Source organism: Trachypithecus francoisi, unplaced genomic scaffold (assembly GCF_009764315.1).
Source record: "Trachypithecus francoisi isolate TF-2019V2 unplaced genomic scaffold, Tfra_2.0 Lachesis_group5, whole genome shotgun sequence".
NCBI classification, from domain to species: domain Eukaryota; kingdom Metazoa; phylum Chordata; class Mammalia; order Primates; family Cercopithecidae; genus Trachypithecus; species Trachypithecus francoisi.
In genome coordinates, this window is record NW_022681470.1 from 41,325,048 (window position 1) to 41,349,802 (window position 24,755).

The 24,755-nt window shown below is 39.8% G+C and overlaps 2 protein-coding genes across 2 annotated transcripts in view; both read left to right on the forward strand.

Annotated features, from left to right (window-relative positions):
• The window catches only part of CUNH1orf21 (chromosome unknown C1orf21 homolog), a 265,567-nt gene that overhangs the window by 106,896 nt on the left and 133,916 nt on the right, over positions 1–24,755 (forward strand). Inside the window, exon 3 of the mRNA XM_033199473.1 lies at positions 18,545–18,639. Coding sequence (XP_033055364.1) covers positions 18,545–18,639 — 95 coding nt within the window. The remainder of the gene's footprint in view (positions 1–18,544; positions 18,640–24,755) is intronic.
• Positions 996–1,598, forward strand: LOC117076222 (thioredoxin-like). The gene has a single exon (XM_033199474.1). It carries the CDS (start codon positions 1,147–1,149, stop codon positions 1,462–1,464), a length of 318 nt encoding a protein of 105 aa, XP_033055365.1. The 5' UTR covers positions 996–1,146; the 3' UTR covers positions 1,465–1,598.

A 24,755-nucleotide genomic window follows, 5' to 3' on the forward strand; every position in this document is an offset into this window, starting at 1 on the left:
CAAGGTATTCTATATTTATTGATATGGCAAGAAGTTTGCGACAGATTATTAAGTGAAAAGAGTAAAGGGATTTTATGCAGCATATCTTGTTTATACATTTTACTTGTTTAAAATATATGTAAAATTCTGTGTGAGTGCATAAAAGAAGTGTTTGAAAGGCCATTCACCAAAATGTTTACGATGGCGGTCTCTTTATTGTGAAGTTTCAGGTGATTCTTAATTTCTTCTTTGTATTTTTCTGTGTGTCTTGAATCTTTTATGAATAACATTTATCATTCACTACAACTGTTTATTTTGATAAATATAATTCAAATGTTTCCATCTCCAGAAGAACTTTAGTTGTGTTTTCAGGGCAATGGTGAAATCTATCCCAGAGGAGAAAGCACTGTCTATCACTGGAAATAGCCCCAGGGCAACAGGGATCCGACTGATAGAAATGTTAGCCCAGGCATACAGCTAGATTCTGACGACTGGCACTTGTTGGTTTCATTTAAAACCTAGCATTTCATTTCAGCCTAAGAAGCACTTGTTGACTGCCTTGCATGACTTAGGTGCTGTGCTAGGCACTGAGGCTGTAGAGACGGGTTAAATCTGGTCCCTGTCTTTACGGAACTGGTAAAGATGCAATAGATGGGCATCTCAACAGAAAATGTCAGTACCATAGGGTGATAAGGCAGAAGGTCTCTTTTTCTGAGGAGTAGGGGAAGACTTGTAAAGAGGATGATTAACGCCTCAGCTGAGTCTTAAAATATGAATACTAGCCAAAGGAACTAAGTGAGACAGAGCAGGAGGTTTAGGCTGAGAGTCAGTGAGAACAAAGGCTCAGAGGTACACTGCACATACAGTATAGCAGGGGAGACTGGGAAGCTTTAACGAACCGGTGGAGACATAGCTTTAGAGAATCTCACATTAAAGGCAGGAGTCTCAAATATTTGAAAATTTTACTCTGGATTTTTTTTTCAAGACACTTAAAAGCTCACATAGACAATGTAAGAATCATGTTAGGGGCGCGCGCCCCCGCCACACGCACGCCGGGCGTGCCCGTTTATAAAGGCAGAGCAAGCGGCGAGTCTTCAAGCTCGGTCTGGTGCTTTGGATCCATTTCCATCGGTCCTTACAGCCGCTCCTCAGACCCCAGCAGCAAAGATGGTGAAGCAGATCGAGAGCAAGGCTGCTTTTCAGGAAGCCTTGAACACCGCAGGTGATAAACTTGTAGTAGTTGACTTCTCAGCCACGTGGTGTGGGCCTTGCAAAATGATCAAGCCTTTCTTTCATTCCCTCTCTGAAAAGTATTCCAACGTGATATTCCTTGAAGTAGATGTGGATGACTGTCATGATGTTGCTTCAGAGTGTGAAGTCAAATGCATGCCAACATTCCAGTTTTTTAAGAAGGGACAAAAGGTGGGTGAATTTTCTGGAGCCAATAAGGAAAAGCTTGAAGCCACCATTAATGAATTAGTCTAATCATGTTTTCTGAAAACATAACCAGCCATTGGCTATTTAAAACTTGTAATTTTTTTAATTTACAAAAATATAAAATATGAAGACATAAACCCAGTTGCCATCCGCGTGACAATAAAACATTAATTCTAACACTTAAAAAAAAAAAAAAAGAATCATGTTAGGAATCTGGAAGTTAGCTGAAGATTTAGAAAACAGAAAATTTGATGCTAATTCCTTAAGCTGTCTAAGTGGTCAGCCTCAACTCAGGTTAGATTATTATGAACCCTGAGTAATAATGCCAGAACATGGCCTTGTATAGATGAGACCATTTACCAGGAAAGGTTAATAGTGATTATCTCTGGGTGGTGCTGATTACGAGATAGTTTCTGTACTTCTTTTGTATTTTCCAAATATTCCACATCCCTTTTTCTAAAGAAGTTTTGTAAAAAAAAAAAAAAAAGTATTTTATAACTCTGTAGGTGGTGACATTGAGAAAGAACTTGTGGAGCAAGGTATAGTGGCTAATCATACTGATTTGGGAACCAAACTGATAGGTTCCTCATTTGTAACATTGGAACCTACCTCATAAGATGCTATGAGGATTAAATGAATTAATAAGTAATAAAACACTTAAAATAGTGTCTGGCACACAAAAAGTGCTATGTGAATAATCAGTGAACTTTATTTAGAAAGTTCTCTGGATTATTCTCTCATAAACAGCACATTTTCATCTTTATAACAGTAAAGTTTAGCATAGTGCTTTTTTTTTTATAAGAAGAATAAAAACTTCATTCAGAAAAAGAAAAACTCTTTCCTTAAAGTTCATTTACCTGCAGATGTCGTTAGTGTGTGTAGTACTTTCCTTCTTATTTTTCTTTCTTTCTTTCTTTCTTTTTTTTTTTTTTTGAGACAGGTTCTCTCTCACTCTGGTTGCCCAGGCTGGGGTGCAATGGCGCGATCCCAGCTCACTGCAGCCTCAACCTCCCAAGCTCAGGTATTCTCCCACCTCAGCTTCCTGAGTAGCTGGGACTACAGGTGTGCGCCACCATGCCCAGCTAATTTTTTGTATTTTCAGTAGAAACAGATTTTCACCATATTGCCCAGGCTGTTCTCGAACTCCTGACCTCAAGCAATCTGCCCATCTTGGCCTCCCAAAGTGCTGGGATTACAGGCATGAGCCACTGTGCCCGGCCCTTTTCCTTTGTTTTTGGATTAAAGTAACTGTTGAGGTTACTGATAGCGAAGTTCTGGGCCACAGGCTTCCCTGTGCCGACTCCACGGCTATGAATCATCAATGACAGTGACCTTCAGGGCTGTGCTAAGTCACATGACACTGGTTAAGTGGTTTGGTTTCATTTTGCCTGTTTTCAGCCCAAGAGGTTGTTTAAGCTATGAGAACAAAAGTAAAGATAGGAAATAACTATGATATAATTCCGTATCTCAAGTTTATTTTTAGCTAACGGGCCTTGTCTTGCTCTGCATTCCGAGGCATAAAGTCTCTTGGGAAGAGAAGAAATCAGAAGCATGATGTAGAGCTTGACAAATGACTAATTTGAAATGGAGCCATCTTCATTCTTTGTAACTTTAATCTCAATTTCTCAGTTTTTCTCAAATTTTCTATTGTAAGCAAACCTTCACAGAAATCACTCCTCTTAGAGATCACAGTGAGCTATGTACTGTGTAAGGTTTTATTAGAACAAGCACATAAACAAAAACAAGTGGCTGTAAAGCCTAGTGAGCCCAGTTTATAGAGAAGCCATTGACTTGCCTGCAGAACCTGGTTACATGTGAATTCTGCCCCAGAATAACCGTGCTGCAGGGTGACCTCTGTGGGCTTTGGTTTCTGTGTCTTGGGAGTGAGTGGGTGGAACTGTGTGATTGCTATGGGAGTGTTGAGTGCTAACGTTCAAAGGTTCTATTTACCTGCTTCCCACACTATGGACAATTCACTCAACTGTGTGGTGTCAGTTTCCTTCCTGCAGTGGAGCCATTGGCAAGATTATATATGATTATTGCTTTGTTGATTGCTCTCCGAAAAAATGGTGGTGGTGGTAGTGTTCAGCTATTAAAAGCTTTATGGTCCAGAGTTGACCAAAACGTTAATTGCATTGTGATATTTATTTTTTCAATTAAAAATTAGAAAGAAGTATCACCAATATCTTCTGTAGCTTCAAAACATTACCATGAGCCTGAAGGTGAGAAAGCGTGAAGTGTGTGGAGTTGTAGCTCTGCTTCCACCTTAGCTGGTTGGTTTGTAAATTTATCTTTCATCCAGTGATGCTTGAATTGGTGGTGTGCAGCTGCTGCTGGTCAGTGAAGGATTCCATTTGTTGACTTTCTGTTTAAAGGTTTGTGGTAGAAGTCAGGGTAGTGTAGATTGGTCCTGTTATTCGAAAGGGATAATTAAATGTCTAATAGAAGACAATTATAAACAAAATCTAGGCCAAAAGTAGAACATTTAATTTCCCAGGTTGCTGATTTTCTCAAGAGCTACTGTACTATGATCTGATCACTCTGAGAGTGTAGTCTTGTTTGTTAACTTATGTAGCTGTACTCTGTTGGTTCAACCAGACTTTAATAGGGCAAGAAGAAGTAAAAAATTCAGAAAGTCAAAGTCTAAAGGATAATAAAGCAATAATATTTCTGTGGCTATAATATTAAGTATATATGAATATTCTCTAAAATATAACTCACAACATATGTTTAAACTACGAATAAAAATCGTCTTTGACAGTTTTTTAAAGATTACATAATTAAAGTTTCTTAGATGGAAGGGCCATAGCTGGGGAAGATGCCTGCTGGAGAGGACACAGGCCATGAGGAATACAATGTTTATAGTCAGCTTTCTTCATAGTAATAGTCCATGCTGGAAGCTATAATATAAATGGATATTTTCATTTTATCTAAAAATAATTTTAAAATTTTATGTGCATGGCTTTAAGCATTGAAGGTAAAAGAGTAAGGGTGAAGTGAAAAAGCATGATGTTAAAATAGCACATCTTCGAAGCTAATTAATTCCTTCAAATTGCAAAACAGTCACACGAGTACAAATCTCTATTTAGACTACGTTTTGATTTTCATTTTGAAAACCACATTCAAGACAAGCTAAATTACATTTAAATTCCCTTCCAGCTACAGATATGCATGCCTCACTGTATAAATGTCACTGTTGATTTTGATCTATAACCAAAGAAGAAATTGTCGAATTATGTATGAAATAGGATTTTATTTTTAATGTTGCACCAAGTATTTTTGCATTTATTGTGTCGGCTTATAACACAATATTTTTTCATTAATCTTTTAGTCTTCATTGACTTCTGTCACTCAAGAGGTATCTTTTTATCTGAAAATGTTTATAAGATCTTGAGTTTGGAGTGTGGCTTTCCTCCTTTGTTTCTTGCCTTGTTTCCCGTGATGCAACTGTTAAACGACCAGCATGTTAAAATGAAAGACAATGTGCTTTTAGCTCTGATGGAACTCTGAAAATTAAAGTTATTCATTCAAGAACTATTTGTTGAGCAAATACTATAAACTGGATTTTACTAAGGGATATAACATGTAATATGATAATGATTGCCCTCATTTGGCTCACATTCTAGCAGGTAATAAAGGTAATAAAAAGAGAGACAAACGTATACTCTCAGGGAAAAGGGCCACGAGAATGCAAAAGGGGATGGAGAGTTGACAGGATGGCTGTTTCAGAGTCATCTGTCAGAGAAGGTCTATCTGAGGAGCTGACCTTTGAGCAAACCATGAGAATACCTGGGAACAGAATGTTTCAGGCAGAGGAACAACAGAGCCAAATTTCTGAGAGGGAGCTGGCTAGTGGATTCCAGGAAGAAGTCTGATGCCCTTGTGCCAGCAGGGTGATGCGTGATAAACTCACAGAGTCAGTCCGGCTGGACTGTACTGCTCTGTACACTGTCTTCTGTTCTAAATGTAATAGAAGTCGGAAGAGGGTTTTGAGTGCAGGCGAGTGATGAGGTCTGACTTTGATTTTTTAATTTAAAGGATTATTTTGACTGCTCTGTAGGGAATAGACTTTAGGAAGTGAGAGTCAGGCAGTTGACCAGTTAGAGTCTTGCTCAGTAGTCCTAGCAAGAGATAGTGGTGGTCTGGATTAGGGAGGTGTGAATGGAGATAATGAGATATGGGCAAGTTTAGGATATTGGGGACTGATTAAATATGAACTTCATTAGAGCATGTTGTATCTGTGGTTTTCTCTGTTAAGGGCAGGAGTGGGAGGTAGAATTTTGTACCAATACAAACTCCTCTTTAGTGGTGGCTTGCAGGAGGCAGGGTTTTTATGTTTTAGAGCAATGACCATGGTCTGAGGCTTAGTAACATGGAATAAAAAATGAAATTTGAAAATTGTGAAAGCAAAGATTTTCAAGATGGGGCTGTAAGGATTCATAGGGTCAAATTCGACATTAATGTTTTTTGCTTTTGCTCTTTTTTTTATTTTTTTAACCTTCTTGAGGCAAATTTGTTTGATGCTAGCTGGGATAGAAAGAGCAGCATTAACAGTTACGTTACTACTTCAGTTTCCAGGGCTCGGCTGTACCCAGGCACAGGGCATGGCCCAGGTGAGGAGAAGTGCTGCAGCTCTCTAGAAGCTCCTGGGACTGCAGCACATCTGCTCAGTATGTCTTCATTACACAGTGACGTTTCATTTCATTCAACCTGAGAGTGAAGGGGTTTCAGACATGGCTTGCTTGTTCATTTTTAGCAAGTTTCTTAAGGGCCAGGGTGCCCGAAGAGGCAAGTTTCTACTCTCGCCTCCCTTCCTGTAACAGCCACCCGCTTTCACCTGGCTCTTCCCTTCCCCCCGCAATACAGACTCTCATTCCTACACTCTTTTGTTCCTCATGGAACTCTGAGCTCCACTTTCTGATCTCCATGAGCTGCTCTGAGCTTTGATCCCTGTTCCCATCCTCTTCACTTGTACCTACCATCCCAATTCAGTTTATCTTTCTTTTTACGTTTTCCCAGAATAGGAGCAGTGCTCTATGAGAAGAGAGAACAAATACACAAATGAAGCGTAGATCTCTGTGGAGGTCAAACCAAGCCCCCAGATAATTTCCCGTTGTGAATCTCCTTTCTACTTTGCACTGTTACCTTTTAAAGAAAAAATTAATGTCAGTACACTTACTCATCTTCCTTCCCTCCCCCCACTACCAGCATCACTGTCAAATAGCATCAGTATTCTCTGTAAAAGACGCTGTTTTTATTTATTACAAGATATGATGGGCCAGCTGTGGTGGCTCATGCCTGTAATTCCAGCACTTTGGGAGGCCACGGTGGGTGGATCACAAGGTCAGGAGTTCAAGACCAGCCTGGCCAAGATGGTGAAACCCCATCTCTACTAAAAATATAAAAAGTAGCCAGGCATGGTGGCAGGCGCCTGTAATCCCAGCTGCTCGGGAGGCTGAGGCAGAGAATTGCTTGAACCCGGGAGGTGGAACTTGCAATGAGCCAAGATCATGCCACTGCACTCCAGCCTGGGTGACAAAGTGAGACTCCGTCTCAAAAACAAACAAGCAAAAAAAGATAGGTGAATGTGTAAGCTTTCTGTTAGGTACACTCACTTTTTTGTAGAAAGTTGGCTCTTGGAGGGTTTCTTTGCTTCTGCAGATTGTGGAGAGAAGAGAAGTTGATAGAAAATGGATCCTGAAAGATGAAATGTTAAAGGAGTGGCCCACCGGAAGGGGTGGAAAAGGGGACAGGTAACAGGGGTTATTTGCATGGGGTTTGGTAAGCCAAGGCCAGGTCTACCCATAGAGCATCCTGAAGGAGACACAAACAGATAATTTCTAGGCTCTCCCCAGTTAAAAGGAGACTGAAGTCTTAGTTCAGGAAGGAATTCAAGGCCTAAAACCCAGACCTTACCAGTGGCTAACGTGGCTTGCTCTGTAGGGAACAGTTGCCTCAAGTGGTGATATCAGCTGTTTCTGGAAACTGATATAGTGAGAGTATAAATGACAGTAAACCTGCAATTCTTGCCCTACTGCTTTGGCAAATATTTCATTGTTTATGTGCTGCCAAGACCCCCGGATTTCGGGCACACCTCTGTCAGATCCAGTGGGAGTGGTGGAGAGTCATATTCACCCACTGGTTTGATCAGGTGAAAAGGTCTCTTTGCACCTTGTATGTGCTGCTTCAGTTGCAAACCAAATAAGAGAAATATCGGACCATGTCCAGGTCATGCATTATACTTGAAAATTATTGAATTCTGGAATTTTACCTGGTAAAACTCAGGCCTTCAGACACAAGCAGCATCTCAGAAGGGCAGCTCTCCACTTGAAAGAAGACAGTAGAGAAGATGTGCTAAGGTGCTGTGGCTGTTCTGTACCCTGTAGGAGCTGTCCTCCCCAGTTTACCTTTGGATTGTTTATACAGAATTATGTAGGCCTTTCGTACTTTGCTATAGGTTAAAAATGTCTAACTTAAAAATCATTAAAAGTTCTAGAAATTACTGCCGTTTTTTTTTTTCTATTGCACATCTTTTTTGAGAAAGCAAAGTATAACATTACCTCTAAGAACATTCAAACTTAATCTGTGTTTAAATAGGTTACAAATAGGTGGAGGGTGAGGGTCCATGAGGACCACCTCGGCATCAGCTCTGTGTCCTCAGGCTCTCAGTACAGAGCCTACCTTGTTTTGGTTGATTTTAATTTAATCGAACTGCTCTGAAACCTTTATGAATGAATCCTCATACCCTCTCCTCAAAAGATAAATATTCAGAACAGCTACCATCTTTTATAAACAAACTGAGCAGAATGTGTTGCTAAAATAGGCTTGTTAAGCTTCCCAGGTTGTGGAAGTTAGTGTGTTCATGTTTACTGTGCTACCCACCATCAAGCTATCATGGAACATGCGTTTTCCCCACTCACCCAGACATTATTCCCAAAGAGCTATTCTTTGTTGCTGTCAGAACACACTTTAGTCTCTGAGGGGAAAATAAGTTGGTGATTCGTATCAACTGGAAATGATCTTTTGTTTTATGTGAATGAAGCTCTTGTGAGAAAAGGTACAGACGGTCAGAAGGAAAGAAGGAGAGGGATTGCCTGCTGCCTGCCCGCATGCACACATGTGAGTGGGTGCTCCCACCAGCTTTCGGGGGGGCTTCCTTTATGAATATGAGCACTGACTTTGGGAGATCTGCAGCGGAAAGTCAAGTCATGAATATTTTTTATAAGGAGAGAAATTATGTAATTGTATCACAAGATATTTCAGATGTGTTTTTCCATTTTAAAAACTCATTGGCAGTGCTCATACGAGAGAAGTACTTAAGCTGAAAATGACTCTGTCCAGTTTCTTCCTATTTCATTAATGATTTTGCAGCCATTGAATTCTTTCTAAAAGTTGTATAACCCAGATAAAGTCAGGCCTCCTGGAAGCCAGCCTCAGCCCAGAGACATATGAAAAGAAGCACCAAATATCACTGAAAACCAATTTAAATTTATACTGAATAATCTCATTCATAAACCACAGCACAACATTCTGAAGTCTACTCCTCCTCCAAGAATTTATAGCTGTCTGCCACTCTGATGACTTTTTGTCTGTCTCTCTTCTTTTAACTACCTCAAAAATCTCTCATCTGTCTCATCTTTTGCAAAACTTTCCCTCCTGCTCAGCCTACTCTAGGCTTTCTGCGCCTCGCTGTATCTATTCTGTGCTTCTCATTAGCTTTGCTCTTTCCGGTGTCAATCCAGACCGACACAATTCTCCCACTAACCTCCTCACCCCTTCCCAATCTGCATCACAAAAGCACACTAGCCCATCTAGCCAGACGCAGCTCTCCTCGCCAGGTGGCTTGGGGGTGGGGTCCTGGGATGCTCAAAGGCTAATGCTTTTCTCTGTGATGGTTATTTTCTAAGAATTTTTCATTCACTGAAATTCACTGAAGACAGAATCCAATTAAAGGAATTAAGTCAGATGCACATAAAGATCATTAAGATATATTTCTTCCTTAAGACATGCATCTATGTGTGTATATGTCTATGCGTTCTCTCTCTCTCTCTCTCTTTCTTTCACCTTTGGCCAAATTGTTAAATGTTCAGAAGACAGTCACACAAATGAAGAAGAGTTTTTGGAATGGTCATATAATTTCCTAATCCCAGCAGCCATCCTGCAAATCCATGACTGTCAGTCTCGATGGCAGTGAAGAAGTAACTACAGATGAGTCAGCAGAAATTTATTCCCAGCCCTGGAAAAACAACTCATGTTTTAGGTCCTCCTGATGATGGTGGAGTTTCATTGATTTTATATACAAAGGAGGGCATGTGAGATACTATATTAGTATCTTTTCATATTTGCTGTTATTGCAATATAGTTTACCCGGAAAAAGAACATCGTTGTTTGTGGAAATGATACATTTTGTGAAGTGCTGTAGTCCTGCAGGTTTTATAATGGATATCAGTATACAAAGAGAACTTTTCATTTTATCAGAAATTTACTTCACTACCCATTTGTGGGAAACATTAGTAAGAGCATGGGCTCTGAATCAGACCACTGGGTTCAAGGCCTGGCCGAGTCCCACCACTCTGTAGATGTACAGCTAGATAACTGTGCCTTAGTTTCCTTTTCTTTATAATGGAGACATTAATGGTTCCACTTCATAAAGCTGTTGTCAGCATTAAATGGGTCATATGTGAAACTTTCAGAACTAAATCCAGAACACTGAAAGGGCTCTATAAATGATAGCTCTCATTTCTCGTCCTCCTCCTCCTCCTCTTCTGCCTCCTCCTCCTCTTCTTTCTCCTCTTCCTCTTCCCCTTTCTGCTCCTGTTCACTTTAGTGAAGGAAGAGATCCTTGATTTTATTGCTTGGCCTTAATGCTGAAAATATATGTCAAAGTTCTAGTAGAATATCAGCAGGCCTTAAAATGAAGTTACTTTAAGATAAGTTGTAAAGACATTGCATTCATTACCATATATTGGAGAAAAACTTCAGTTTTCTCCTTGTTGATGCAGTGGTGGTCAAATCATCATTTCAACACAAGATTTCACAGCATTTACTTTGGATGTCACATTAATTCCTAACTTAAGTAGCACAGGGCTGGTATTCTCCCACTGATAAAGGTCCAAAGACGTGACAAGAGAGGATATGGTAGTTTTTCTGATGTTACCCATGAAGGCTAGATGTACTTCTAACTTTTACTCATCTCTCTGCGATTTACAAAGGAATATGATCTGGAAATGTGTCCACATTCTTTCTGAATCCATTTATACTTTATTCCTACATCATCTCCTGAAAAAATTATTTATTGTGCTTTGTGGTAGGAAAAAAAAACTGACTTGGTAGTTAAGAGCCTGTCTCTAGACTCAGACCAACTTGGATTTGAGCCCAGCACTACCCTGTGACTAACCAACCAGGGACAAATCTCTCTGCAGCTATAAAAGAGAGTCATGATACTAGCCTCGTAGGGTAGACACGATGATTAACTCAAAGCAGGGGAGAGAATAGCCGACTAGGACAGCCTTTTATCCTGAGTGGTTATCGAGGATAACAGGAATCCTGCTAGGAATAGTTGAGAGGATTTGGCTGACCTGAGACTTCAAGAGTCCCAGCAGTTCTTCAGTGGGTGGAAAATGAGCACCGCTAGGAGAGTCAGAGAAGGGCTCTTGAAAAATTAGATAAATGTCTCTCAGAACAACCATGTGTGTCTTCCCTTTCTGGAAGTGGCTTCAAATCATTGGCCACTATTCTGTTCCTTGATTGGGAATGATTACTGTACAGCACAGGTGTTAAGCCCCCTCCTCCTAGGGAGAGCCTTGGTTTGCAGTGCACCTTCCTAAAAGAGTCCAGGCTGGGTTTGGATCTGGTTGTATGTCTTTTGTCGGAGCTTGTCAGAAGATGAATGTTCCAGGGTCCTTAATGACTGGATAATAGTTCCTTGGTCACTGAATAATGAACCCCAGATGAATGAAGGAAATGTGTTGTCTGGCCTTGGGAATGATTAAATGATTCAGGAATGGGGCCTGCAGGTCCTGGACCTCTTAATTATTAAAGGTGCTGTCATGACAGAAGCTTTATCATTTTGATCTTTCTTATAGAACCTCTGAACCCTAAGGTCATCCTTTCCTCTTTGCAGCTGAGGGCACCTTTCATCTTGTCCTCTCAAAAACACGGGCAAGACCCTAGGATTGCTAAGAGACCATATCATCATGTGCATACACATCTCAACTCATTCCGTTCACCCAGAAAGGTCTATACTCAATCTCCACAGCACACAGCTGGGAAGTCACAGAGCCAGGTGCAGAAGAGAAAGGCCTTTTGAAGCCAGTGCTGTGTTCTACAATGTAATTCAATGGTGTGCTGTTTCAGTGACAGTTGAAGGAGAAGGAGCTGGTATCATGATTCAGTGGCATTCTCTTTTTCCCCTAGGATAAGTCAAGACGGCGCCTCATTCTGAGGACAGTGATGCCTCCCGGTCTGCAGGTGAAGGCATGTCTGTTGGAGGAGGCAGTTAACAAGGCCCTGGAATATGTTGCATCTTAAGCCTCATAACCCCAGCCCCCCGGCAGCTGACCCGGGATAAGGATTCCGCCCTCTTGAGACTCGTGTGTTTCTCTGGCTCCTTCCTAGTCTTCCCCATGTGTTCTTCCTCACCTGCCTCAACAGACTGGTCCATCTCAGGATGTATTAATCAATTCCACCTTTGCCTTTTTTCAGAGAGAGGCAGAAAACCCTGGATTAAGCTGGTTAGGAGTCCCTCCAGAGGAGATGCTTGAGGACAGGCCAGAGGAAAGAGGCTTAGCCTATTAATGGCAGCTTCAGTGCCTGGACACTGGCTGGGGAGGCCATATCACCTTCAGAATGGAGCCTGACTCCTTAGTAAGACTCGTATAAGGTCTTCGGTTCCCGTAGCCCTCTCAGCCTTTTCTCGTTTACACCTGTCTTAACCCCTGGAATTCTGCATGTTTGCCGTGTTGCGTGACTTGCCGCTCCCCCCATTTGCCATGTTCCCTTTGGCTTTGGAACACACTGACCCCTTGCCCAAAAGCTCCTTCCCATACGTAGGAGCTGTGTTCCTCAGGACTCCACTGAGATATGTCATGTCCTCCAAGACTCTGCCTAACCTTGGTTGGGGTCTCTCCTTTCTAATCTTATAACCACCACCCTCACATGTGCTTTTCATGGCCATAAAAACTGTACACACTGCTTTCTTATTTTCTTACATCCTCTCCTACTGGCCATTAACTCCTTTAGAACAGGGACTGACTTCTTCCTTTCCTAGACATAACCCCAGGGCTGAGTGTTGTCTCTGGCACACAGTAGGTGCTTTATAAATATTGTTGAAGTAAAGAAGAAACACAGAAAGGATAGCAAGGGATAGTGCCCAGCACTTGACTCAAGGACAGAAAGCAGATAGCTTCTTTCATCTTTATGTCTGGAGTAAAATCAAGAGGTATTTTTGCTCAGAACTTTTTGGGCCAGAAGTGTACCCATAAAATGGTGTGATTTGTGGGAGCTCACAGGAGTCAATAAGAAAAACGCCACACCTCTAATAAGAAAAAAAGGGCAAAGGATATGAAGAGACACTTCACAAATAAAGAAGTACAAATAAATGATCAACACATAGGAAAAGTATCCAGTGTCACTAGTAAATTTTAAAACATTAAACAAAAATAAAAATTAGATACCATTTTCATCCTTCAATTTATTACATATTTTACAAAATGATAATACCCTTTATTAGTGAGGCTGCACTGAGATGAGTCTTACACCACCATGTTAGTTCATTTGTGCTGCTGTAACAAAACACCACACACTGGGTAATTTGCAAACAATGGAAATTGATTTTTCACAGCTTTAGAGGATGGGATGTCCAAGACCAAAGTGCCAGCATTTTGTATCAGATGAGAGCCTGCTTGTGCTTTCACATGCAGAAGGTGGAAGGCAAGGAGGCTAAATTCACTCCTGCAAGGCCTTTTACAAGGGGCTGTAATCCCGTTCATAAGGGTGGAGCCCTCATGACTTCATCACCTTCCAAAGGCCCCACCTCTCAATACCACCGTCATGGGAATTAAAATTCAACATGAATTTTGGAAGGAACGTCAACATTCAAACCATAGCAACTACCAAGGCAATAATAAGCATCACCACAGGGCTTACAGGGCTTTTCATCTCTATTTGTTTGTTGGTTTGTTTATCTCTGGTTTAAATGTAAATAAGCATTAGGTTTCTGTAGTGAATAAGGATGCAAAAGGCATATGAGAATTGCTGTCTTAGTGACATTAACATTTTTGGATTGTGAAGTATCATAAGGGATATGTACACATATGTACAGTCTTTATACTTCCCCTAGTAGAGATACAGTGGTCAGACACCATTCGTGTTTAGTTTCTACAAACTTAAAGTCTAAAGACATAATTTTCCTGCTTGTTACTTTTAACACATCATATTTTTAGATTACTAGAATTTACCGTGGCCGGGCATGATGGCTTACACCTGTAATTCCAGCACTTTGGGAGGCTGAGGTGGGAGGATTGCTTGAGTCCAGGAGTTTGAGACCAGCCTGGCCAACATGGTGAAATCCTGCCTCTACAAAAAATACAAAAATTAGTCAGGCATGATGGTGCACACCTGTGGTCCCAGCTACTCAGGATGCTGAGGCGGGAGGATCACTTGAGCCTGGGATATGGAGGTTGTAGTGAGCCGTGATCATGCCATTGCACTCCAACCTGGGTGACAGGGTAAGACACTGTCTAAAAAAACAAACAAACAAAAAAGATGTATCAAGCAATCTTATTTTGAAATGTTTGCCTTTATTAGGTGAATTTGAAGTGAGTTCTGGAAGGAACTGAGAATATTTTATACTAAGTGTACCAAAGCTTCTTGTTAGGAAGTTTATAACTACCCTAAAAGTTACTCAATAATGACTATTACACTGGAACTGACTAAATCACTTTCTGCTAGTGAGGACAGTAGTCATCATTCAGGGACTGCCCGACTCAGGGAATTGATAATGGTATATGAGGTCCTTCCGCTGAATTTTTGTGTGTAAGTTTATTCCAAATTTAGAGTCAGCCCTCATTATCTGTGGTCAGTCAAGTAGAAGATGAGCTCTCAGAGCATTAGTCTTCCCCTCAAGACAGCTGGTTTTCCTTGGGCCCTCTCTGCTGTCCTCCAACCCCTCTCCTCCACATCCCTGCATCGGTTACTACAGAGCCCAGCACATAGGTACTCAGACTGTAATGAGTGTACACCTTCCAGATGAGAACAGTGTAGAAGTAAACCATAGTTAGCTCTGCTGAAGTGATTGACGCCTTCACTCTTCTCTGCTCTTTAATTCCCCTCCAACAAACTTGTGTTCAACCCAATAAAGATGTTAGATTCTGACCTATTTATTACTAGCTACAAAACTAGAACTCATGGACCAGACCCCATTCCTTCTAAGCTTTGCAGAGAGAAGATCTGCCACGAGGTTACCTTTATAATTAATAGAACTGACTTTTAAAGGAATCAACTAGAGAAATGGTTGCTGGAATGAGTTTGGCACGTCAGGATTATTAAAAAGTTAAAAATGTTCATAGATGTACATGTTCAAGGGAGAAGCAGGAAAAACAGCAGAAGCAGCCTGTACCCACTACTGTTTGAGATCAGAAGGGATCTTACAGTTTTCTAAAATAATGAAAATTTGAGTCTACTCTGACACCTTCTCATCTTCTTTTGATCAATGCCACCAAACAATCCCAGCCCCTCTTAGGTGTAATCTGAGGAATAAAATGCTAAAAATATCACCCAGGCGTTGCTTTTACCCCACATCTATTTTGACTAGCACAGCCTGCAACTGTTTACATGCAGGGAACAGGAGTCAGCCTACTGTTCCCGACGTGCATTTTAATAAGCCACCTGACAAGATCAACAGGAAGAAAAGAAAAATTGTGAACAGGTGCAAGGGATCTGGAGGGAGTGGGAGGAAGACAGGTCCTGTGTCTCCCTGCTCTTCCTCGAGTCGGCATGTTGTTCTGCTGCCAGGACCCTCTGGCTGTAACAGTGGCTATTCACATTTCCTCCAGTGTGGGCTCTGATAAAGGGAACCTAAAATCTCAAATTAATCACCCATGTCTTCAACAAAAGGAGAACTGAATTTTGGTAGTGATTGTTTTACTGTCGTAATCCAAAATGCTTCCTTCATTCGCTGAGAGGCGGATTGGTGAGGTAGGACGTTCCTGATGGCTGCCTTGCCTTGGGAATGTGTGGTGCATTTGCTGATGAGACGTTTGTTTCCAGATGGACATCTTCCTTCCCGACACCAGCCTTTGAGAATGTGGCAGACCATTTTTAAATATTTGCTTTGTACAAATTGTGGCCTATTGAAGGGTCTTGCCCAGCTATTTTTGTTTTATACCATGATGGATTTTGTGCGGTGTGTTGTGTAAGTAATAATGATAGGTCTGGCTTTGTAGTCGTGGCTGTTTGTTTTCTCTTCCTTTGTATCCTCTAACACCACGTTGGCTAGCCAGCCAGGGTTGTTAATGACATGTTAAAGCCTATCTTCTGTCTAAATTGGTGGGGATTCTGTCTTGATTTAAAAAATGGCCTGTGTTTAGAATAATGCTGCTTTGAAAGTCGTGTAGCCGGTAGCTTTTCCATTTCATTGGAGAAACATATTGGAAAAATAGTAATAGTTTGTCCACTACCTTCAATTTAGTTGTGCTCCCTGGGGGGATAAGAAAATGAAGACTGAATGTTACTAGGCTGCTCAGAGTATGTCTGCACTAGTCTGTGGCTTGGCGGATGGGAGAGGACTGTGGACAAGGCAAGGGCATCTCCTTCCTAGGAGAAATCTTCACCAAGCAATGGACAAGGGGCCATCTGGGTCTTTCCGAAGGTTCTCCTTAGGTCTGAAAATGTTACCCTCTTCCCCATCCTACAGACAAAATCATAGAATCCACTTGTGATATATATATATATATATCTGTATTCTGTGTATTTAAATAATTAGAAACTCACCATTAGCAATTAAGTCACAATTTAGTTCAGTTAAAGGTTATTAATAGTAGGCCAGGCGTGATGGCTCACGCCTATAATCTCAGCACTTTGGGAGGCCGAGGCGGGTGGATCACCTGAGGTCAGGAGTTCGAGACCACCCTGGCCAACATGGTAAAATCCGTCTCTACTGAAAATACAAAAAATTAGCCAGGCGTGGTAGCAGGCGCCTATAATCCCAGCCAGTTGAGAGGCTGAGGCAGGAGAATCGATTGAACCCGGGAAGTGGAGGTTGCAGTGAGCCGAGATCGTGCCATTGCACTCCAGCCTGGATGGTAGAATGAAACTCTGTCAAAAAAAAAAAAGGTTATTAATAGTAATTATCTCAGTCTGCCAGGATTTATAAATATTAATGTCCCAAACTGGTTAGGCCCATTTTTACCTTTTTTTTTTTACTTTTATTTTTATCTCTGTGTAATTGTATTGGGGGCAAATTTGTCAGTGTCTTCTCTTTTTTAATTAACGATTGTTTTTCCAAATTCTCAGTAAATAATCCTTCATCAAATTTGTCAGTATTATTAATTTACATTCATTTTTGTCTCTTCAAATTACCACGTTGGTATGTAAAATTCTTGTGTGTTGTAATTGTGGATCAGAATCTGTTGATTAACTTGTTAATACATTTAGGACCTGATATTCCTAAAGAACTCATTACTGAACCTCACACTAGTCTTTCTAATATCTTTACAAAAAAATAGAATCAATAATAACTCAAATTGTCAGATGGAAAAGACAGTTGGCTTAGCAGTGAACATGAAGTCTTTATTCAGATACATGCAAATGTATTACATTCTTAAGAATGATAATTTTGAGAAACATTTGAACAGCATAATTACTTGCAGATATATTACTATAACGAACATCTTTGGGAGTTGTGTGTTAAGGGGTAATATGATGAGGAAACCTGAAACTGTATTAGAAAGTGATGTTATAGATACTAAGACAAGAAATTACATAAGAATATAGTCTTTGTACCTATTTAATCATACTTAAGAAGAAAATATGTTGCAACTTTCTGAACTGAAATATAAACTCTCTTAGTGATAGACAGCTGTCTTTCAGGTGGCCCCTATAGTTAGACATTACTCCATGCCATATGCCAGACAATCGTCAGTTTGTTGGTTGATGATATTTTCTAATTTCACAATTTCTGTGATGTTTCCCACAAATTGGGTTAAGAGTGATTCAGAGTCACACCTATTTTTGACTTTAATGTGCTCAAGTCATTTCCTGTTGACAGGAATCTGATGGAAATGTCATCATAGTGATCACTATTCTGGAGAACTTAAGCTGCAAGTTTTCCTGGGTTTGTTCTATCATGTATATTAATACTGGCATCTGTGTTCTCTCTCTGGCTGTTGCAGAGGCTAGGTCCCATCCACATCCCACTGTACTCTCCAGCCTTGAGTGATATACCTACCCATTTCATCTGTTAAGTGTAATAGCTCTTCATGCATATGACTTTACAGATAGATTGAATTAAAGTGTATACATTATATATATATATGAAATATATACAAAATATATATATGTAATGTGAAATAATTGTAGACTGCTAAAATTTAATATAGGAATCACAGAAAGAAAAGTCTCAATTCTTCAGTTGCTTCTATTTATCAATGTAACTCTTTAGTCTTACTCTGTTTTTTCAAAACAGAAATTAAAGAATGAATATATCACTGAAAATTGCTGGCACTGGCATTTTGGACTAATACTCTCTTGAAGAAAAATAAGCATATTCTCTTGAATCTTATCAGACAATTCTGTGATATGTCCTAGTGTAACATACATTTCAAAAAGTCTTTAGAGATGGAGTATCCTGTTTTCCTCTGCAACATTTGCTGTCTGTGGAAGGACCAGAAGTGACACTTTGATTAGCTGCATTCGTGATGCTGAGCTTTTTCCAGCAGACAGAGGAGAGGGCCTCATAAAAAGATCTAAGGTGCCTGGTAAAGCTTCTTCCAGATTATTCCAAATGAACCACATATGAAGGCCACAGGTGAAAGAGTCTAGCAAATTACGCTATTGGTATTTTCTGACTGACACTTTTCTACTGTTGGGGGAAAAATTATAAAATGTGTTTTCTTTTTTTGACACTCAGATGAGTATAGGATCAAACCAGTGGAAGAGGTCAAATACATGAAAAATGGGGCAGAAGAAGAGCAGAAAATAGCAGCCAGGAACCAAGAAAACTTGGTAAGAATTGACTTTCTCACTTAACAATGAATTTTGGTGACACCATTGTAATAAAATCTGCACTGCATGTTTTCACTGCACTTACACACTGGCACAAGATTTCTTGAAAATGCTGCAGCTATTTATAGCTTGCCTGGAAGCTGCACCATTACTCCTGTATCCTGTTTGTCTCTGAATAAGCCCTTCTTTAATCTTGATGGGGAATGCTCCAGGGAAAATATATCAAAACTATTAGTGTTTTAAAATAGCTAAATTTAAGGGAAGAATAATGAAGTAGGATTGAGGTTTGTGAGGGGAGGATTGTTTTAGTGTTGTTTTTTTTTCTACTTCTTTTAACGCATATCCAAATCAGGATGAGTGGTTGTTTCATTATTCTAGACATGTAATGTTGACAAAGTTGCTTTTCAAAGGAATCGAAGGTCATTTTCAAAGTAAAAGCAACTTACTTCAAGGTAAGTCTTTCTCCAAAGAGTCAGTCCTTCACATTCACAATATTAAAGGTATTGTGGGTTTTGAGTTTATGTGAGAATTGTGATGATCTGAAACAGGAAGTTAAGAATCCCTTTTTTGAGTAGGAATCAGCATACACATTCCATCTTAACATCCCATATCTATAAAAACATTTAGCTAATTATAACATAGATGATTTCTAAAAAGTGATTACAAATTGTTAAGAATATGTATTTACTCAGTTGTATTGGAGCAAAATTGTTTTTGTTTATATTTTATTTTTGGATTACCTGTATTTGCTTTTTTCATGATTGAGTTAAAATGTATTTTTAAGAAGCTTGCAATGTCATATAATACTTTCACTTGACTTAAACTCATTTTTTTATCATGTGCTTTGTTTTTGTTTTAATAACTTCTGCTACAGCAGAGGAATTTGGCAAAATATTAAGCAGTGCACAGGAGTGTTTAGGGCTGTCATTTTCCATTACACATTTGTGAATATTGAAGGCTGATTCTTTTCCCTAATTCTTTTCTGAACATATGATCTATAACTTGAAATACTGAAGTATCAACAAGTGAACATTTTAGATCATTTTCAAGGAATGAAAATATACCTAGATATTGAAGTTTTGCTTCATAAATGGGATTTGGATTTTAAATATCACTTAAGACACAGAGATTAATCATATCTAGAGTGATAATGTATTTTAACATTAACACTTAAATCCAGGAAAGTAGCTATGGCAAAATACTAAAAGTTAATATTACCAGACTGTCTACGTCATGTTTATTTTGTTTTGAATGGATAAATCGAAGACCTGAGTATTGAAATATTAGTAGTCATTTTTCTACTTTATTTTGCTAAACAACAGAGTTTGTCCTTGCTTGATATAGTTTCAGCTTGAGTTATCAATCTCATCCTTAATAATAATATTTACTGTAGAGGCTAGAGAGCTCCTTGTGAGTAGTCTGGCAGTGGTTTCTCCTTGAATCTACTAATGTGTGTCTCTGTTTCACATGCTTATGTCTCTAGAACCAAAGAAGCAACACCTTGTATAGTTCCCAAGTTTTTTCAGTGTGCTTTCATCGTATTTAGAACCAGTATAACTTTTTTCCTTCTCTCTCAGTTTTGCAATCTTTCAACTACTTGGTGCTTGGTGTATTCTTTTTCAGCATTGTGGTCAGAAGCAGACTGAATAGAGATTTGGAAAGAGAAAATTTTTTGGTCATTCTGATTTATTTGTGGATTATCTGTGACAAGCCTTGCCCCTTTGCTCTGCCAGCCAGCCAGAGTCCAGGCTCCCAATAAAGAAGTGTGTAAAGGTCTGCATGGGGAATGGGGAGTAAATAGCTATCTTTGATCCTGAAATTTCTAGACTGTTTTCCAAAATTAAGTGACTGTTCAGTTATTTGGTAATTTGTTGTCTTTGTTAACTACTCCATCCTTTGGGGTACATAATCAAGTATTGACCATACACATCATTTGAAAAAGTACTAATAGCCTCCTAAACTTGAAGCTTAACATTGGAAGATGGATAAAATAGATTTAACAATTCTTTTTTTTTTTTTAAATAAAAATCACTCTTTAAAATAAGTGTCAAGACGTTCTTACGTTTCAAAGAATGATATTAAGATGTAGGTTAAAGTGTTTTTTAAAAGTTTATTTAAACTCAAACTGTTGCATTGAAGGGGCTCAGCAAACACAACCAAGGAAGTATGGCATGATGGTGAGGACTCAGGGTTCCAGGCTCAGCTCTGCCACTTGCTCACTGTGGGATCAAGTTCTTTATTTCTCTAAACCTCCCACCCATCACATGAGGAAAACAACAGTGCCTCACAGTCCTGTTGTATTACGTGAGATGATAGTCATAAGCCTGAGTTCAGTGCTTAGCACATGATAAGCACCTGTAAGAGTTAGGCATCATCATACAAAACGAAAAGAAAGAATAAAGAATGTTAAAAGCAGGTTTCTTTCTTTTTTCCTTTATGTTAATTGGTCAGAGGTTTCTAAATGAATACTTATTCATGTAGTATTCATTTAGTACCTATTATGTACAAAACACTCACTAAGTTTTGAGAGACACAGAGTGCTTAAAGTCACAGTCCTCAAGGAGCTTACAGTATAATTTCATTCAGTTCAACAAATATTTGATTGCCTCTTGCAAAGAGAGTGCCTTTGCACTAGACTCTGCAGAGAAATAGATAAATAAGGAAACCACTGATCCTCGGTGCTTGTATTGCAGTGTACAAAGTACACACAGAATGACTATAAGTAAAATAAGGTGAGATTGAACTTGAAGAAAGAAACACAAAGAGCTGTAGCTATTCAAAGGAGGCAGAGTGCTCGTCGATTGGGGTATCAGGACCTACTTCATGAAAAAGCTGACATTTACGATGGATCTCAAAGTATGGAATGGGGGACAAGTGCCCAAGCAGAAGTAACAGGTGGAAAACATAAGATATATTTAATAAAAAGCACATAGTCCTTTTGGTTGGGGAATGGCAGAGAAGAGGAGTAAGTGTCAGTAGGGGAGCAGTGGGAGATTAGAATCAAAACGTAGATGGGCTAATGTGTAGAGCCTTAATGTCCAACTGAGAGGCCTAAAATTAATGCAGTGGATTAAATGGAGGCTTTGAGTGTTCATAAACTGGGGACTGGCAGGATGGGATTATAATTCAGGAAAGTTTATGTGGCAACAGCTGGTGTAATATAGATTTGGTTGGGGAGCCAAAATGGGAGACCAGTCACAATAATTTTTTCAAGAGGCAGTTAAGTCTGAACCAAGGTGTTGGCAGGGAGAGTAGAAAAGATTTGGATAAGGTTGCAAAAGTAGAAGCAACAAGATTTGACAGCTCATTAGATATTAAAGAAGACGAGTGAATCGGGAGATAATGGTAATGCCAAGATTTAGACCTGCTGGAAAGATGATGGGTTGCTGGTGGTGAGAAGAAGTAGTGACCATAATGATATGGTGAAATCAGCAGGAAGATTGTGTTTGAGGAAAATATAAGGTATCCATCCATTCATTATTTATTTATTCCTGTTAATCCTTAAAAAGCTCAAAGTGTAGTACACAGAAGGAAAAGTTAAGCCATGGGTCATAAGACAGTGTAATAAGTGCAGTAACAGAACTTCACCTGTTACTACCAGATTCTTAGGCAGTCAGATTATTTGGGAGACACAAAAGCACATCAGACATAAACCTCCCTTGGGAACCCACTTTCTGATAGCAGATAGCAGGCATGTGACCTAAATTACCACAATTCAGGGTACTATGTGAAAATAGAGGTTGGTTTTGAGTAAGCAGAGCTTTAGGAACTGTAGAACATTCATGTGGAAAACTGGTGAAGAGATGGAAATGAAGGTGTGCAGCTCAGCAGCATTGCTTGGGACATGTCAGGTGTTCAGAATATTTTTGTTGACTTGAATGAACAGAAGAATGAATGAATAGGCATAGTTGGGCCTATAGGTATACATTTAGATCAAGTTGATGGCTGAATACTTGATGTATTAGTCCGTTTTCATGCTGCTGTAAAGACATATCTGAGACTGGGTAATTTATAAAGTAAGAGGTTTAATTGAGTCACAGTTCTGCATGGCTGGGGAGGCCTCAGGAAACTTACAATCATGGTAGAAGGGAAAAAAACCCGTCCTTGTTCATATGGTGGCAGGAGAGAGAAGTGCATAGTGAAGGGGAGAAAAGCCCCTTATAAAACCATCAGATCTCATAAGAACTCACTCACTGTCATGAGAACGGCATGGGGGGACTGCCCCCATGATCTAATCACCTCCCATGAGGTCCTTCCCCCTACACGTGGGGATTACAATTCAAGATGAGACTTGGGTGGGGACACAGAGCCAGTGTCTTGAATATAAATGGGGCAGCCAAAAGGAAGAAAAGAGACAATGGTCAAAGAAAGCCTCTCGAGACTCCAAGGTCCACTTCAAGGCCCTCCCTAGGTGATCTGTGCCCACAGGAGCCTTTGGTTTCTGTCTTGCCACTGCCCTCCTTGCTCACAGCAGGCCTCATCATTGGTTCATTGTTTAAGATTCTCCTTTATTCATTCGGATTATATCCAAGTTCTTTATAGTACTCAACACAACTGTTTGGGATAACTGGGCATAATTTGCTCAATATGTGTTCCTCTTTTGGACTGTAAGCTCATGAGGCTAAGAACATTATCTTTTTGGCCTATAGTTAGGTGTCTAGCACCCGACAGTTCTTAACACTTAGTAGTTGCTCAATAATTGCTGCAGACCTCCAGTCTCTTGAGCCACTTGACATCAGGGCTATGCAATGGAGAAGATCATGCTGGTTTTCTGAGGCTGATGATAAATGATTTATATGTCAGTCATTTATGGTACTCACAATATGAAGATGTTCATTATCCCAATTTTCATCATTGCTTAATGTCGTATATTCCACTTTGCTTCTCTCAGACTTTAATTCCATCTTAAGGATGGTGGTGTGAAGTAGTAGCATTTGCCTTGGAGAGTATACACAGATAAATATCAGTATGGGCTCTAACTTCACCATTTCTAGCTTTATAATTTTGGCCAAATATCGAAAACTTTCAGACTTCAAGAAGTTCCTCATCTGGAACCTGGGGAATCACAAAATTATTAATTATTGACACAGGGGTCCCCAAGCCTCAGGTCCTGGACCAGTACTGGTCCATGACCTGTTAGAAACCGGACCACACAGCAAGGGGTGAGCGGCAAGCGGGTGAGGGAGCGAAGCTTCATCTGTATTTGCATCTGCACCCTATCGCTCACATTACCACCCAAGCTCCGCCTCCTGTCAGATCAGCAGTGGCATTAGATTCTCATAGGAGAACAAACCCTATTGTGAACTGCACAAGTGAGGGATCTAGGTTGTATGCTCCTTATGAGAATCTTAACTAATGCCTGATGATCTGGGTGGAACAGTTTCATTCCGAAGCCCCACCCCTTTGCCCCTTCACCCTGGTCTGTGAAAAAAATTATCTTCCATGAAACCAGTTCCTGGTGCCAAAAAGGTTGGGGACCGCTGTATTAAAATATTAGAAGAAATTATGTGAGAATATGTTTACAACCCAAGCAAAGGGAGGGAAAGCAAAAGCTATGAAGAAAAAGCTTTCTTTCATTACATTGAAATTAAATACTTTTGTAAAGCAGAATAGCTACAAAAAGTAGTTTATAGATAGGCAAAATCCTGGGAGGAAATTTTTATGATAAATAAAAGACAAAGGATTAATGTCTGGGATTTAGAAAGAACATGTAAATAATTGAGAAAAAGATAATCTGTTAGAAAAATAGATAAATGACCAGATGGTTTACAGTAGAGGGGATACTGGATGATAAGCATATGAAAATATGTTCTGTATCACTAGAACCGTGGATACCCTCTTAATCAGCTCTGCAAATCTCTCTCTGAAAGATACTGGCTGCAGCCAAAGCATGCTTGCCTGGATGGCTGGTAGGCTATTCACTAGAACACCTGTATGCATTTGCTTCCACAGTTAATTGTGTGTTTTCCGAGAGCTGGTTTGCTGGTTCCCAAACTGGTTTATACTGGTTGAATGCCATTGTAATTATGTAATTTAGTTAAATAATATGTAAGCCAATGAAACGCAAGTATGGAAAGAGCTGTTTCAGTGAAAATCAAATCGAATGCTTTGGAAAG

Bases quoted from the DNA above. Each gene is read 5' to 3' on its own strand.
- LOC117076222 (XM_033199474.1), top strand. From the start codon at position 1,147: ATGGTGAAGCAGATCGAGAGCAAGGCTGCTTTTCAGGAAGCCTTGAAC.